This window comes from Vitis vinifera, chromosome 19 (genome assembly GCF_030704535.1).
Source record: "Vitis vinifera cultivar Pinot Noir 40024 chromosome 19, ASM3070453v1".
Lineage (NCBI taxonomy): Eukaryota > Viridiplantae > Streptophyta > Magnoliopsida > Vitales > Vitaceae > Vitis > Vitis vinifera.
The window spans coordinates 77295-94547 of record NC_081823.1 but is presented as its reverse complement, the minus strand read 5'-3'; the positions used below and the strand labels follow the sequence as shown (position 1 = coordinate 94547).

At 37.9% G+C, this 17253-nt stretch overlaps 1 protein-coding gene across 2 annotated transcripts; it reads left to right on the top strand.

Moving 5' to 3' along the window:
* The first annotated feature begins 5352 nt into the window (after positions 1 to 5352).
* LOC100246988 (solanesyl diphosphate synthase 1, chloroplastic) lies at positions 5353 to 15883 on the top strand. Of its 2 annotated transcripts, none has more exons than XM_010645748.3 (7): positions 5353 to 5567; positions 5769 to 5908; positions 6068 to 6192; positions 7934 to 8061; positions 8149 to 8252; positions 14663 to 14790; positions 14964 to 15883. In XM_010645748.3, the coding sequence occupies exons 2-7, from the start codon at positions 5836 to 5838 to the stop codon at positions 15510 to 15512; spliced, it is 1107 nt and encodes a 368-aa protein (XP_010644050.1). In that variant the 5' UTR covers positions 5353 to 5567; positions 5769 to 5835; the 3' UTR covers positions 15513 to 15883. The 2 variants fall into 2 exon arrangements, with proteins under 2 accessions (XP_010644050.1, XP_010644049.1); XM_010645747.3 differs by having other exon boundaries at positions 5380 to 5567; positions 5665 to 5908.
* The last annotated feature ends 1370 nt before the right edge of the window (positions 15884 to 17253 follow it).

Here is a 17253-nt window from a genome sequence, read left to right as displayed (position 1 = left end):
CCTTCCGAAGAGTTCCTTCGTTTTTCTTCTTCTCCCGATTATCCAGGAGCGCTCGACGTTTTTCAGCGTCAGCCTCTTTAAACTCCTGGTAAATCGGAAGATCCTTCACAGTATAATGTTCCCCAGGCACTACCTCCTTTGGCATTATCCTGGGGAGAATATTGACAACATACTCTTGGGACTCCCGGACAACCGCCATCAGGTTCCGCGCAGTAAGCAGCGTCTTGTAGCACCTCTCCTTGGCGTCTATCTCAAACAGCTTATTGAGACAGGCAAAAGACGCATTTTCTACCCAATCCACGATGTGGCCCCTCCTTTCCGGACCTGCGTTGACAGTAACAAAAGGTGAGAAAACCGTCCGGAAAAATCAACAAAAGACAACAAAATAAAAGCCGGACAAAAGTCGCAAAGCAAACTTACCCGGAATCACTAAGGAATAGTTTGGAGAGAAGGGCCTCGCCGGATGCTTCGACCCCGCCCATGCACCCCGGACCATCACGAGTCCCTTCGCACCTCCCTTCGTTGAGTCCGGCAGCTCCGTCACCAATTGAAGGGAGGGCAGGTGAGTGGACATGCTGAAGATGTCATTTTTTACCTTCTTCAGCGAGTAAACAAAAAACACCTCCAGCAGCGTAAGGTCGATGTTGTACAACATGTTTATGATGCTGCATCCCATCAACACCCGGATGATGTTGGGATGAATGAAGGCGGGTGGAATTTTGGTGAAATGGAGGAACTCCTTGAACAATGCCGGCAGAGGGAACCGGAGCCCCGCGTTGAATTGTTCCTTGGAGAAGATGACAGTATCTTGTTCTGCTTTCTCAGTAGACACGACATCCTCCCCATTCAGAAATTCAACAATTACGCCATTTGGAATGCAGAATCGATCCCGGAACTCCTTTACGCTCAGTTTGTCTGTAGATTTCCCATGAGCGTCGCCGACGCGGGCAGATGAAGTAGCTTTTTGCTTCGAAGACATTTTTTAGCCCGAGTTTTACCGAAACCTACATACAAAAAAGTGCAACAGTCAAACACAGCAATCCAGAAAATCAACAAACACCAACATTCAACACACAGTCGCAAGCGATTTGCCCAGAGCAAGTCAGAAATCAAGCCAATGAACAAACAAGCGCAACAAAGGGAAAACAAGAGCAAAAATGCACGTACCAAGTGGAAATGTGGAGAAGAAAGGTTGCTGTCGCGACACAAAATCACCGGCAGGAAAAAACTCTAGGGTTTTTTCACTCAGAAAAGCAAAGGAAAGCACAGGAAGAAGAAGAAGCAAAAACTCTCAGAAAAAACGTAGTAGGAAAAATACAATAGTAGGCACAGTATGCTATTTATAGAGAGACAGCCCCTTGGAAAGCCAAACGCCTAACAAACGCCATCATTGAAACGACATGCTGCCTGGGAATACCCAGAGTCGGCGGCTCATCATAAATGCCTTTTTTGGCTTCCGCACCCCTACTCGCCACGTGGCCCAACCAGACAAAAGGTCGACTTCGGTTTCAAAAAACCAATTATTTTTTAACCCGCCCATTTTTGCTCGGGTAAAATAGGCAAGTTAAAAAGAGGGGCATTGTAGGTACCCCTCCCTCCGAGACACGTGGCACGCATCTTACAGTGACACGTGGCACGCATCTTACAGTCACGCATTGTCATCCGGGTCACCCTCATCCGGATCTTCCTATAAAGCACACATAACACGCTTTTCCCATTCGGACTGCCTCAAGGAAGAGCAAACGACGCTTACAAAGCATAGGCATCCGGACGGTTTTCATAAATGCGTCCGCTCCACAGTGCATCCGGATAACCAACATGGGCTATCCGAATATAATTGTCCGGATCATTGACTAAAGTAAAACGAGTCTTACACGCTATCGCAGCAAACCAGCCATGGCTCACGTCCCATCACCTGCAGAGTGAAAAGACGAGTTGAGGTGACAACAAGTCACTTCCCACGATCATTCTACATGATCACTTCCCACGATCTCTGACAGCAGCATCACCCACCACGGTTTCTGACAGCCGCCAGTAGGGTGGCGATGACCATGCTGCCTCCGAATGTCATCATGACAAACATAAAATATCTCCTCACCATTAATGAGAGGAACAGTACTCCTGGCACTATATATAAACCTTCACACGAAGAGGAAGGTAATCTCCTGATACCTAGAAAAAGGCCAACTGATTTATATCTCCCTCTCTAACCATGGCTAACAAATCCATCGGAGGGTGCATCCGGACACCCTGTCCGGATGCCTTTTGCAGGTATAACGACTGAATCAAGAACCTTTGGGAGTTGAGATCGCGTGTCCATCCATTTGGCAACTACGTGGAACACCAGGAGCGCGAGGTATCAACACACTCGGTAGCCAATGTCATGACTCTCCATAAGTCTTGTCTAATCCATAGTTATATATATTAATGCACTCACCATAAGAAAATTATCTTGATAACTAAGATAAGTTATCTCTCTAATTAGGAGATAACATATTACAACCTTAGATAGATTGTCTAAGTCAATGAACTAGTTATGAACATCCATTTATAAGAAACACATGACTTGGGTCTTTTGTACAACTCCTAAAACACCTAAGTCGTGTATAATACAAGTGATGAAAGTCTAATTGTCCAACATATATAATGAATAAATAAGATAAATAAAAAAAATTAAAATCATAATATAAATACTAATGAAATTAATTTATTATTACACCATGTCATGCTTTTAAAAGCATTATCCCAACATTAATCTCATATATTCTTTTAGCCCATTGATTTTATAGGCAATCAAATGTATGCATAGTCCTTTCTTAGCCTACATCTTCATTGCAACATAGCCCATGTATTCCAAATTTTGCCTCAGCCATAACCCTTTCGCCCATGGTTAGTCCACACTATGGTGTTACAACTATGTGTGTTAATAAGGCTCACCTCACACCCGGCTTATGTACAAGATTCCATGCATGTCTTTGGAATAACATAACATCACTACTCACATTCTGTCAACAGTTTTCTAGAAAGTCACCTCATCCCATTAAAGAGCTTTTCAACCATTTTCCATTCTAAGAAAAAGAGACATAATAGGTACTTCAACAACAAAAGATGGATTTTCTTTAATTATAGAAAAATTTTGAAAATTTTCCACCACTTGGAAACTCCCTCTTACTGCATTCGCTTTGAATGAAAAACCCCAACCCAACTAAATCTCACTTGACTTTTTTACTAAGTTAAGCCAACTAATTGGTGGCTTGTGTGGGCAATCACTCATATTGCCACCCCTAAATTGTCGGCAGAATAAAACTCAACAGTTTATAACATTCACTGTCATGTGTCGATATATAAAACAAGCCTTTTAAGCAACCACACTTTTTAGCTCGTCTTAGTTATGACATTATTTCACATGTCATGGGCACTCACGGATACAAAGTATTACTTTAGGAGAGCTTTGTCTCACATCATCACAATGAAGGCGCTTAGTAATCTAGAATGAATAATATCTTACACGTGACAAGGAGATTATGGATTGCACATGCATTTATCGTGGGCAAGGAAGTGAAGGGCATCTTTTCACAAGTGGGTCAAAGCACCAAGATGATAAGCATAAATTTGTCATTGCTTCACAGGACCAATAGAAAATGTGACTTGTTCCTGATCATTGAGTATGGGAAATATCAGAAGGGGTGGTTCTGTATCGATCTCCTGAATTTTATTTTTTTGTTTGGTGCAACTTGTTACAATGAATTAGGACTGTATGAAACAAGAGTTATGACATTATTTCACATGTCATGGGCACTCACGGATACAAAGTATTACTTTAGGAGAGCTTTGTCTCACATCATCACAATGAAGGCGCTTAGTAATCTAGAATGAATAATATCTTACACGTGACAAGGAGATTATGGATTGCACATGCATTTATCGTGGGCAAGGAAGTGAAGGGCATCTTTTCACGAGTGGGTCAAAACACCAAGATGATAAGCATAAATTTGTCATTGCTTCACAGGACCAATAGAAAATGTGACTTGTTCCTGATCATTGAGTATGGGAAATATTAGAAGGTGGTTCTGTATCGATCTCCTGAATTTTATTTTTTTGTTTGGTGCAACTTGTTACAATGAATTAGGACTGTATGAAACAAGAAAAGGGAAATGCAAGGTGAGAACTTGATATTTTGTAGAATTGTAGTAACAATATAAAAAAATTTATTACTTTTCTTGCATTTTTGAGTAGGTCAGGCATGTTTTAAATATGACTCATTCCCCAACCCTTAACCCTTATAAATCTCTTAAAAATCTCAGACTGTCTGTCAGTGCCAGTACAATGGACGTCATGGTCACCATTTTCATAATGCTACCAGCTGCCATTTTGGATTTGGTCACCACTTCTCTGTCTGTATTTGATCCACAGATGGGGCCATTGCGCTGCCACTGTTGCTCCCCCTTTTTTTTTTTTTTTTTTTGTGGGACGTGTAGGATTTGTAATTATTATAATATAAGATAATCTGTGTGTATCACTCATTTCTAAGACTCTAAGGTGTCATAGAAGGGGGCAGCATCAAATCGCCATGATCACCTAGTTTTGTGGTGTTACTTGCCTCTCATTTGGGCCACTAACTCCTACTAATGGATTTGACCCACAGATGAAGCCATGGCACCGTTACTTAATTCCAAAGTGTCCGGTACCGCGTGAATGGAAAATGGCAGCACGTATTAAATTTTATTGTACCTTTTCAGCTATACATACCAATTCGATATAAATGGACTTGATGAAATTTTTTTATGATACCAACTTGAACATATGATTTAAACTCTTTAAGTATTCTATAAAATTCGAAATATTGAATGAAATAGAAATATATATAAATCAAAATACAAAATAATATTACTTAAATACATTTGGTGACTACTTTTTATTAAGGCACCAAAAAAATAACCATCCCATGCCATCTATTGGTCAGGCCACATTTAATATTTTTCTGTTAAGTTTATGTAGTGTGACAATTTTTTTTAATATTTCCTTTTAAATTCTTGAACAAAAATAAAAATTGAACAAGATATATTGAATTTTCAGCAACCATTTATAGCCTATTAAATGTTTTTACTTTTTTGCTTCAATGTGCAGTTGATATTCCACAATATATTATTACTTTCAAAGTTAAAAATGATGGACATGTCTTTTGAAAATTATTTTCAATCGTTCAAATATTCACTTTTTAAAAAAAAATACCAATTTAGTGGGTTTTTTTTTTTATAAAAAAATTCAGTTTTATATTTGAAGATAATTCATTAAATTAAAAATAACAGTTGAGGCCACCCATTGATTATTCAGCCCATTATGTAAACCTAACAAACCGTACAAATGGAACTGTATGAGAGCTTCTAACTCTATTTCACGAATTTCTCCAAGCGTCACTGGCCTCTCCTTCAAACTGATAAGAAAACAACAACAAAATATGTGGGCTTCTTGGGTCCACTCAATACCCTCTCACATAAAGTTTCAAAGCTCGAACACCCATTTCAGCCCCACTTGATTTTTTCTTGCTTCCAAGGATTATTTTCTTGGTAGGTGTTTATTTCCTGAGAAATTCAGCCTATTTTTCCATCTGGGTGTTTTTTCATTTAATATTTCAGAGAAAGTTTTGGTGATTTTCCCTCTAAGGTCTCTCCTAGAATGATGTCAGTGGCATGCCGGAGCCTTGATTTTGGTCCAACTGGGTTTGATTTGGTTGCTTGTGGGTGTTCTTCCAATGCTCAATTTGATAGGTTCTCACGGAGGAACTCTGCAAAGGGGGTGTCTAAGAGTAGTAGCAGAGGTTATGCTGCTAAAAAAATGGTGTATTGTCAGCGTCGCATTGGTCGTTGCAGGGTGTTTTCTACTAGGGCCCCTGAGACTTTGCTCAATGGTACTGTTGTGTTTATTTAGCTAATTGTGGTTTGTTTTTGTTTTTGCATTTTTCTTTTCTCTTTTAGATTTTTGGTTTTGATTTCCTGGAGTTGCTGTTATTGTTTTGCGTTCAATCACTTAGGATGGAGTTTTGGTTTGCTTGTGGTTACTGATACAGGTGTTGGTCAAGGTCCTCCACCAGCTTTGGATGTGAAGAAAGAGTCAAGCAGCTCAATATCCCTGGCAAGTTTTTTTGAAGTGGTTGCTGATGACCTCCAAATATTAAACCAAAATCTCCAGTCAGTGAGTACTCCTTTGGGAAATTCAAATGTTGTGTTGTTTTTGAAAATTGAATGTTACCTGCAACAAAATGATTTCGTGTGCTTTTTTCTAAATTATTGCTTCTGATTAGTTGGTGTGGTTTTGTATTGGAGAATCAAGAAATACAGTTCATTATTCTTTGTGTCCCTTTTTTTTTTCCTCTACAAGAAAAAGTAGAAAATTGCTCGTTTGTTAAACTGCTACATGAAAGTGATTTTTGACTACAAATAAGAAGGCGTGTGTTTTGAGTAGTCTTGATGATGGTGGTAAGTGGTGACGCTAGTAGTAGAATAGCAATGAAAGCTCATTTCTGTTTTTCTTTCTTCTTTTTTTTTCCTCGTTCTCTTTCGGGTGTGGTTGGTGGACTGCCAATGGCCGTGTTTTGGTGGCACATATGAGGTGCTGGTGGGGACAGAAGTTCTTGTGGTCCCTGAGTAACTAGTTTCAGGAGAATTAAGAACAAAGAGTTTCCCTCCTTTTCAGGATTGCTTGGTCTTAAGAATGTTGGATTTAGAAATGAGTGATTGTCTTTCTCTAACGCTGACTGCCCAATCAGAGAGCTGACAGCTAATATGTTCTGCTAATTGAAAAAGGTTCTATGGTCAGTCCCCAACCCCTGGATGCCAAAACTGCCTTTGAGGCTATCTCATAACTCCTACAAGGTTGAGATGATTGGGTGTTCCTTGGATTTCCCCTCCTTTTGCTGCATTTTGCTTAAGGGTTGAAGTCAAACCGTTCACAAGAGCCAACTTTATCTTCTTCCCCAGGGATCCCAAAAGGGGGAACTCTAGGAGAGTTGCCTACTCCAACTACTGTCCACGTCTGATTCATACTAAATCTCACCAATTGCACACACAGCTATTGCGGTGTTACTACCCCTCATAATGATAGTGGACATGATAATAGTAGTGTATTGATGCCTAATTTCATTGTAGTCATGCATCAATTATGGATGATAGTTCTGGTGTCTTTATGATAATAGTCATAATACCATGGAGAAAGCCAAGCCTTCTGCTTTCAGGTATTTTATCATCTTTGTTTGAAGACATTTTTGGTGCTTTCATTCCTTTCCAGGAGGTATTTTAGAGCACTATTAAACAAGAATTTTGTTCATTTTCTCTTTTTTTTGTTTTATTTTTATCAAAATCAAGAAACTAGTTCCTTGATGCTATCAAAATGGAGCCTTAGTTGAAAATGTGATCAGTGAATATTGGACACTATTATTCATAAATGATGTTTGAAATATTATGGCATTAGAGGGATTGAAATTCTCCTCTATCTGTTTATATATCCATCTTGTGTTTGCATGTGTGTGTATGTCCATATGTGTGCATATATCTGTATGTGTGTGTAACAAACTAAAAAATGTGGATAGTAACCTCTAAGAAGCCTGACAAGACAATCGGTTACCATCTTAGTGAAATATCTCCCCAGTCAAACAAAGTTATAGCATTTTCCTTGAAATTAGTGGTGTTGTTGCAGTAAATGAGGTCCTTCACATGCTCTGAGGTTTGTGACAAAGTGATTCAATTCAAAGAAGTGTGCTGATGGCATCTTCAATATTGTTCTTCCATCTGTTCTGATTGGTTGTCAGCTCCTGATAAATGACTTCTTTATTCTTGTTCACTCCAAATGCTAATAAGTCTGCTTTGCAAATCTGACTTTGAATATTCTGTCATCTTTCAAGATCTGCTTGTTGTGTCTGATAAAGATTGTTTGCTAGATTGTTGGCGCAGAAAACCCAGTTTTAATGTCTGCAGCTGAGCAGATCTTTGGTGCTGGTGGGAAGAGGATGAGACCAGCTTTGGTATTCTTAGTATCTAGAGCCACTGCAGAAATAGCGGGGTTGAAGTAAGTGCTGTAATTATCTTTCTTAAAATGTTAAAAATTTATGGTGTTGAACAAGATGGAAATTTCATTCCATGCTATTCTATCCAGGGATCTGACCATAAAACATCGACGTTTAGCGGAGATCATTGAGATGATCCATACTGCAAGCTTGATACATGATGATGTTTTAGATGAGAGTGATATGCGAAGAGGTACATCTTCAGATCTTTACATATGGTTGTTTAGGATGTTGTAATGAGCAGAACTGTCCTGGAAAAACACCATTTGCCCCATGTGACACTTGCGCAGTTGGTTTTAGAATTTTACAATGTCTCAGACACATCAATATATATTGCTTGTTAGACACTTTTATTACGAACACTCTTGTGACAGTTCATTTGAGTTTGAGATCGCTGCTGATCTGCTCATATCAGTCTTGAACACCAACACTACTTTCAGTGCACATGGAGCATATAATCACTTTTTCTGATTATTAAATATATGGGAAGGAAATTTTCTGTCTTGACTGTTGATGAGATTTTTCTATCATTTGATTATGCATTTTGGAAGCCCTTCTAAAATGCATGCAATTATATGGCATTAGAAGTTGTGTGGTATGAACTATGAACAACAAATTAACTTCATTCATGTGGCTTCTAAGTTGCAAAATTGTGATTTGGGAAAGCATCTGACATTGTCAATGTATGGGGGAGCTTTTCCCTTCCCTCTATTTTATATGAAAGGGCCAAAAGCCTCCAATTTGTGGAGCTTACATGTCACCAAAAAGCATGGATATGCATTCAGTATTAAGTCCCAACCACATTAACAATATCACTACCACAAGCTGATAAAGCATCAAACAGGGCTCTTTATCTATACGGGCAGCACACACCAGGTCCATGAAAACCCAAATGTATCTGCTAATGCTAGTTTTCTCAGGAAAAAGAATGTATTTAGCATGGATATGTAGGTAGTACAACAGTAAAAAGACCAGATACTGGTTTTCACATGAAAGAGTCCATTTTTTTCCTCTCCTTTTCCCCACTCCAACCCAGAAAAGGGTACTGATACTTAGGGAATTGGCAACAAATCATGCCCCAAATGATACCACTTTCATGGTCTAGGTTTGTATTTATGCTGATATCAGCTCCCACTGCTGATGTAAATGAGGATGTAAGTCCTTCCCAAGGATGCCACTGCTCCAACACCAAACAGAAAGAGGATTTGGGAGTTGGGTATTTTTCTTTAGTTCTACATTTACCCAACCTTAATACTTGGAGGATATAAATGGCTAGTTGCTTTATATATTGTATCCTGTTTGCTTTTGATCTCAAAGCATTGGTATGGTTCTTAGATGTACCTCAAATTTGTGGGTAAGCACTTTTATTTCCTCTCATTTCCTTTACCAAATAGTCAATTGTGTGAGGTTTTTAATTTTATTTTATTATTCTTTTTGTAATATTGTGTAGTATGTCTACCTCTCTTTCAATTACTAGTAAGGTTTAAACCTTTAGGTCCAGAATAGTTGAGCTCAGGGACAGTGGTCTCTGTTGGCATCCCTGCATTTGACTTGCCAATGATTTCTTGCTGGTTTGTTGGGACAAACAGATTTATAGAAACACCCATCTACGGGGGTATATGATTGCTTCGGTTTTGTGTTGGTTTGCTGGAATGGTTACTCCATGGCAAGGTATCAAAATGGCTCATCCTTCTTTAGTAGTTTGTTGTGAGGAATTTCAGGGTGTAAGAAACAATAGCTTGGTGTAAATGTTGACGAGACATCTCTCTCCATCCTATAAGTAGATTCACTAATGGTTATAAAAATATAGTTGAAGTTAGACTATAGAATGTAGTGCTTTAGGATCATTGCCAGATGCAAATTTTTGAGGGTTTTGATATATGACATATTCCTCCATCCCATCATAAGGTTTTATTATTTTTTTATTTTTTAAAAGATATTTTGGCTGTGCCATCAGTGACTTTAACAATGGTTATTATGAAATTTTTTATTGATGTCAAATGTGTAATATATAGCAGCTTTGTTTTATTACTTGATTCATAGTTTTTAAGGGTTTTTTTCAGTTCATCTACAGTTTTGTGCTTGTAAATTCATAGAGGCTTATAAGATCTCTACACTAAGGGACTTTTCCCCTTCCCCCACCACCCTTATTTTTTTGACTGGCAAAATAGAGGATATATGAATAGCGCCTGAAAGAGGGTACATTGAAGTATACATAGAGCCTATCATGGTTATGCAAGAAACCATGATAGGGAAAACAAAAAAAAACCTCTCTCTACCTTCTTTAAGCTCAATCAATCTGTAAGGCCTATCATGGTTATGGACTAGTGTCAGCATCCATGCCCTCACTTGGACACTAAGACCAGTATAAGGGTCTCATAGGTGGGCACCGTGCACCTATGAGGGAAGCCTTGAGGGAAGAAACAAGATGATTAAGGGTTTGCGACATCAGATAGGCAAACGAGATGTAACACTTGGGTAGGTGCAAGGAGCCAAGTGCACAGGCTGGTGCATGGACCACGTGCATGTGGTGTAGGCACTACCATGCACACGCACAACAGGTCGCACAGGGTCGTGCACAAACAACAAGAAGAGGTTTTATGAGAAATTATGGATTTTTCCTAATTATTAAATGAATCCATTAGTTCTCCTCAAGCATGGGTGATGTCTCCTTTAGAAACTTCTTTAGGGGGGTGGGGGTGGTAGGTGACTTAAGGTGAGGCATGGTAGCTTTGGCGTGGCCACAATAAGGGGCCTCAATGTAAGGCCTCTACCATGAGCGAGGCATATAGGGTGAGCCTTGTTGGCACCCACACATGGGCTCCACAACATGTGATGGTGTGCAACCCGTGGCTGCAATGGCATGGGGCATGATGGGGACCCCCTCTAGACAGTGGCACAAGGGCACAATGCCTTGTGCAAGGCAGTTTGAAGAGCCATGGGTGCAATGCCATGACCTGTTACATGGATTCGACATGGAGATGCACTAGCAATGAAGCCAACTTAAGACACGATGTGAGATGCGACATGTGAAGGTGCAATGCCTTATGAGCGGAGGAGGAGTGGTGGGTGCAATGGCATGAATCATTTCTGCACCAAGAGAAGGAAGGAACGTGGCATGGTGCCATAGCAGCAACATGAAGATGTGTGGGCTTTAGACATGAGCAAAGGGTGGTAGTGACCCTTGTTAAAGCATATGCAGCCATGGACAAGGAGCCAGGATGTGATGTGACCCATGGGCACAATGAAATGGGGCATGGGCATTAAGACAAATGGTTGCCTTGACTTGGATGAGACTTAGACATGTGGACCAAGAAGAGGGCTTGGCACACACAAGAGCTACTCACATGGGCGCACGCAACTCTAACACAAAGAGTGCAAGAACATGTAGCCTTGGCATGGATGTGATTAGGATCTGTGGACCAAAAGAGAGCTTGGAAGGTTCACAAGCTATATATAGATGCATGTGGCAGCAGCATGAAGAGTTGGACTCAAAGTGGGATTGTGAGCCCAACATGAATAGGGGTCTTATTCCTATTGTAATTGTAGTTTGAGTAGGACTTAGAGTCCTAGTAGGAGTGGTTGGTGCCACACCTATTAGGAAGAGTCCTAGTAGAAATAGGATGTGGAGTCCTAGTCTAACAAGGAGAGGGTGGTTGGCACTCTACAAAAGAGGGACAGGTGAGCCTCCTTGACACACACATATAGAGGGATCTAGAGAGGGAGATTTATAGAGAATGCGGCATTTATTACCAGTCAAAATTGGACCATAACGGAATTTCGGTCTATACTGATGCCATGGTCTCAAACTGGGGAGGAAGATTAGAATTAGGGATTGATAGAAAAGCAAGGATATGGGCTCATGTGAGTAGGAAACAAAAAATATCCATTCTAGTTCTATCATCGGCTATGGGTTTGAATCTAAGAGAAATTCTAGAGAATGTTTGCTATCCTAAGATTTTTTTGTCTTTCCTGAATGATAAGGAGAAAAAAAAAAAAAAATTGGGTCAAAAGAAAGTGTCATTTTGGAGTTTTAGCAACAATTTGCTTATGTAGGTGGGGATCTGGTATTTTCTGAATCATTATGAATTACAAAAGAAATTCTTTCAACAAAGATGTGAATTAGGAAGGATTGGTCGACGAAATATAAATCGGAGATTGAATCTTGATATACCTCAAAACAATACATTTTTGTTACCATAAGATATATAAGCAGCTACGGATCATTTGATTGGAATGAAATTTGGAATGGGTATACTTGACGATATCAATCATTTGAAAAATAAACATATTCGTTCTATAACGGATCTCTTACAAGATCAATTCGGATTGGCTCTAATTCATTTAGAAAACGTGGTTCGAGGAACTATATGTGGAGCAATTAGGCATAAATTAATATCGACTCCTCAGAATTTGGTAACTTCAAGTCCAGTAACAACTACTTATGAATCTTTTTTTGGCTTACACCCATTATCTCAAGTTTTGGATCAAACTAATCCATTGACACAAATAGTTCATGGGCAAAAATCGAGTTATTTGGGCCCCAGAGGATTGACAAGGCAAACTGCTAGTTTTCATATACGAGATATCCATCCTAGTCACTATGGACACATTTGCCCAATTGACAGATCTAAAGGAATCAATGTTGGACTTATTGGATCCTTAGCAATTCACTCGAGGATTGGTCATTGGGGATCTCTAGAAAGCCCATTTTATGATGAGCTCACCAGTGCTATTGTGGGAGTTTTGCTAATTTGTGTCTTGTATTTTTATTTAGTGTAGTAATAAAATACAAGTTAAGGTTGATGCCTTGCAATTTGGTGTGTGTTTGTGTGGGTTCTTTGATTTAATTTCATGTGGGTTTTGATAAGGCTGGTTTAGAGGGATGTCTAAGTGCCACAAGGACGCAAAAGATTATACGGGAGTTTTTGCGCCTGTGACAACTAGTCACTTATATATACTCTAACCCAATAAAAAAATATATACATGAAGGAAGATTTGATTGCTTGATATGACTATTTAGTGTCTTTAAATGATCTTTTCATCCGTAGCATTCAAAATATACACAAAGGAGTGGCCTTCTAAGCTTTCTTCGACTTCTTTCCCATAAAAAAATAAATAAATAAATAAATAAATAAAACCATGCCAACTTAGAAGGGTACCTCTTCTTGAAGAGTTCATTACCCAGGTTGCTCCAAAAAGAGAAAAGACTAATTGTCATAGAATTTTCGCTTTGGAATAGTGTAGGAGCAAATGATTAGTTGTTTCTTCTTCCACTTTATACATGTAGCACCTATTCAGCAAATTGCATCCCCTCCTTATGAGTTGATCAACTGTTAAAATCCTTCCCCCTATGGATTCCCAAGCAAAGAAGTTCACCTTCATAGGAACCCAAGGATTTCACACTATGCTTAAAGGTAAAGCCTCACTTATTCCCTATGATAATGAAGAGTAGTAAGATTTAATAGAAAATTTTCCACACTTTCTTTCTTTCCAAGTTCCAACCCAATCTATCCTCCTTGTCCCTTCTAATTGAGGCTAATTGCTATCTTTTGAAAAAAGCCTCCACTCCTTCCAATTCCCAATCATGCAACCGTCCATGAAACCAGGGATTCCACTGTCTCCCTTCTCCAACTTGTTCCTACATTCTACTATTCAAGCCTTTTTCAACGGCTATAGAGACAAGTGCTGGAAATCTACATTTTTCTTGTTCCTTCCTCCTCTTCTGCATACACCATCCTTATCCTTTGCAATTCAGAAATTCCATGAATCCCTTTACTGTATCAAATCACATTGAATAGATATAACTTAAAAGTAAAGACTCTAGAGAGACTGTTTGATAACAGTGATCTTTTGCAAACAGATGATCTTTATGAATTTATAATGGGTTGCTCCAATGCTTGAATCTGGACATGTCCTAGATCCATGAGAGCTTGATGAAGAGGTTTCAACATGCAAAAGTACCTGGGCCTCTCATTCATTGAGTTTCAAATCTATCAAGAACTCTCTTCATCATATTCCACTTGTAATCTGTCTTGGCCATACAAATAGGTTTTCGTGCTAAAATGTGCAATTGTACACACTGATAACCTGGCTGCAAGAGTGTCAGTAAGCTAACGGGATGATGAATGACCAACTCTGGTTTTTTGCATACCCTAGTAAGCCTGCAAAATGTGAAATGGAGGCAACTTAATTGTGTGGGAATAAAAGAATGGAGTCCTTCCATTTTGTTTCTGCAGGAATAAAAGAAACCAACTGCATTTTACCAATTGGAGTCATGACAGGAAATAGAGGCAACTTAAACTGTGTCATTCAGGAAATCGTAGAAATGACTGCTCAACATGTGACAATTATTTAATTGTGCTTATGAGATGTCATTGCTCACCCTAATATTTAAACAAACATTGGGTGACTGGTCAGTAATTTTATTCATATTAATGAAAGCAGGACAGATGCTTTACTTGACTACTTTAGGACTAATTACACCCTGGTTGACAACTATTGCAAACAAATCTATTCATCTTTATGTCCTCTCTTATCAACCCTCTTGATTATTTGTTTATTTTAAGGTAACCTCTTGAAATGCTTGCTGCTTATTCTCAGGAAAGGAAACAGTTCATCAACTCTATGGCACACGAGTGGCAGTATTGGCTGGGGACTTCATGTTTGCACAGTCATCATGGTATCTTGCGAATCTGGAAAACCTTGAAGTCATAAAGCTCATCAGTCAGGTATATCTGAACTACTGGGCAATATTCCAAATCCAACAGTAATTTAAAACCACTCTTAGATGCTTATGCTCCATTGTAGTTAAATGACCTTTTCATTCATAATTTCAAATTCAAGCATCAGAAAGTGAAGGGCAGCTTGTGATTCCCTTTTGTAATTCATTTTTTTATGACAGGTTATTAAAGATTTTGCAAGTGGTGAAATAAAGCAGGCATCTAGTTTGTTTGACTGTGAACTTGAACTTGAGGAGTACTTGCTCAAGAGCTTCTATAAGACAGCATCCTTAATTGCCGCGAGTACCAAAGGAGCTGCAATTTTTAGTGGGGTTGACAGCAACATTGCCGAGCAAATGTATGAATATGGTAGGAATCTTGGTCTATCCTTCCAAATTGTTGATGACATATTGGATTTCACACAATCTGCAGAGCAGCTGGGAAAACCGGCTGGCAGTGACCTGGCAAAAGGTAACTTGACTGCCCCAGTAATTTTTGCTCTAGAGAAGGAGCCAAAACTGAGAGAAATAGTTGAATCTGAATTCTGTGAGGCCGGTTCCCTCAATGAAGCCATCAAATTGGTGAAGAGTTGTGGTGGCATTGAGAAAGCACAAGACTTGGCAAAACAGAAAGCTGATCTTGCCATCCAGAATCTACAATGCCTTCCTCAGAGTGCCTTTCGGTTAGCACTCGAGAAAATGGTAAAATACAATCTTGAGCGGATTGATTAGGCGGAAATGTCTCTGGTCTTAAGATTATGTTTGATGGTTAGCCATTGTTGATCAGAAATCTTGAAGTGTAAGGATGAAGGTACCCAGTTGAAGCCTCCATTGTACCAACAAGCATTCTCTGCACACTACAACAAGAGCTTCTGCAGAAGACAAGCTGTTTGTGACTCCTTGTATATTCATAATAGGTACTGAGCTACCATTTGAGCTCCTAGTATACTCTATTTCACTTCTGATTAAAAAAAAAAAAAGCATACTCTGTTTCACTTAAATCTTCTCCCTAATTGGCATAGAAAACTGTTTTTGAACTCTAGATGTACATCAAACTTGAAGTTGTTGGAATTCATTAATATTATCCAGCAGTATTATTGTTATTTTTTATTTTTCCTTGGGCGTTGTAGTGATCTATCTACCACTCATAGACACAGATGGAGAGACCAGTGTATTTGAGTTTTAGTTTTTGTAACAGTGAAGAAGTTTTTGAACTCTGTTAGGAAAGTAATTTCGAATACAATTATGAAAATAAGTTTTTTAAAACAGTTTTTGAACACTGTTTTCTAACGTTTTATAAAACAAAATCCTGTTTGAAAATTTAAAATCTTTTTAACTTGTTTTTTATGTTTTGAATATTGTTCTTTAGTTTTTATTTGAAGTGTTTTAATATTTTATATTTATATAATTATTTTTTTAAACAACTCTAAAAAGAAAGTGAAAATAATTAAATGATATTTTCAAAAATTCTGTTTATTTTTTTTTTTTTAATTATCAAACATGTTTTTTTTGGTTTTTTGTGTTCCGAAGAACATGAAATTGTTTTAAAAAATAATTGTCAACTAGGATACTCAATTTTTATGGGAAAATAACTTTTAAGTGTTTAGTAAGATTAAAAAGTGTTCCATGAAAGTTGCAAAATACAGAAAAATTATTTTTGCCTAAGTTGGTTTAGTTATTGGACAGCAGATGAAATGTAATTTATTTTTAAAATAATTAATAAAAAGTATTGCCTACCTCTGTTGAAAGAACTTGAGTTATGGTGAGATTTACTATCAATTTGGCAACACTTTTCGGGAATAAAATTATCCTGGGAAGTTAAATATGAAAAATTTGTTTTCTCCACTTATTTTACATGAAGGGTAATCTGCCCTCATGGTCCAAAAGTCTTTAGGAGGTGTTTGGTACACAAGAATAGGGAGTGAGAATAGATATATCATTCATTTTCTCTCTTATTCTTATGCTTGGATAAATGTTAAGAAGAAATAAATGAAATAAAAAATTATTCAGGTAGAAATCAAATTCGATTTATAAGTCAGGATTTGAATTCATCAAAAGTAGGTGATATTCTGATTCATTAAACCTATTTGATAATATAAAATAACCTGAATTTATTATTTTATCATTTTATCTCATTCTTCAAGCGCATGTTTATCTTCTTTGCAAAGTTAAAGACCCATTCATTGTCCACTTCTATGCAACAAATGATTTTCTCAAACTGAATCAATCAAATCTTCCACGATATTTTAAAAAAATTTCAATTTCTAATTTCTAGGGTTTTGAATGAAATTTGAATTCTTTTATTTCCTCTTTTGGAAATAGGAAAAACAGTTGCTAGCTTTGACAATTTATATATATATATATATATATATATATATATATATATATATATTTTGGTAAAATATAATTTTATAACTACTTAAGCATGACAAATTATTCAAATTTTTAATAAAAATGATAATTGAATATTTGT

What these genes read in the sequence shown, in the direction of transcription:
- LOC100246988 (XM_010645747.3), top strand. Translation starts at nt 5,677, where the DNA reads ATGATGTCAGTGGCATGCCGGAGCCTTGATTTTGGTCCAACTGGGTTT. An exon ending in CCCTGAGACTTTGCTCAATG is followed by an intron (nt 5,909 to 6,067) that starts GTACTGTTGTGT and finishes TTACTGATACAG; the next exon opens with GTGTTGGTCAAGGTCCTCCA. An exon ending in TCATAAAGCTCATCAGTCAG is followed by an intron (nt 14,791 to 14,963) that starts GTATATCTGAAC and finishes TTTTTATGACAG; the next exon opens with GTTATTAAAGATTTTGCAAG.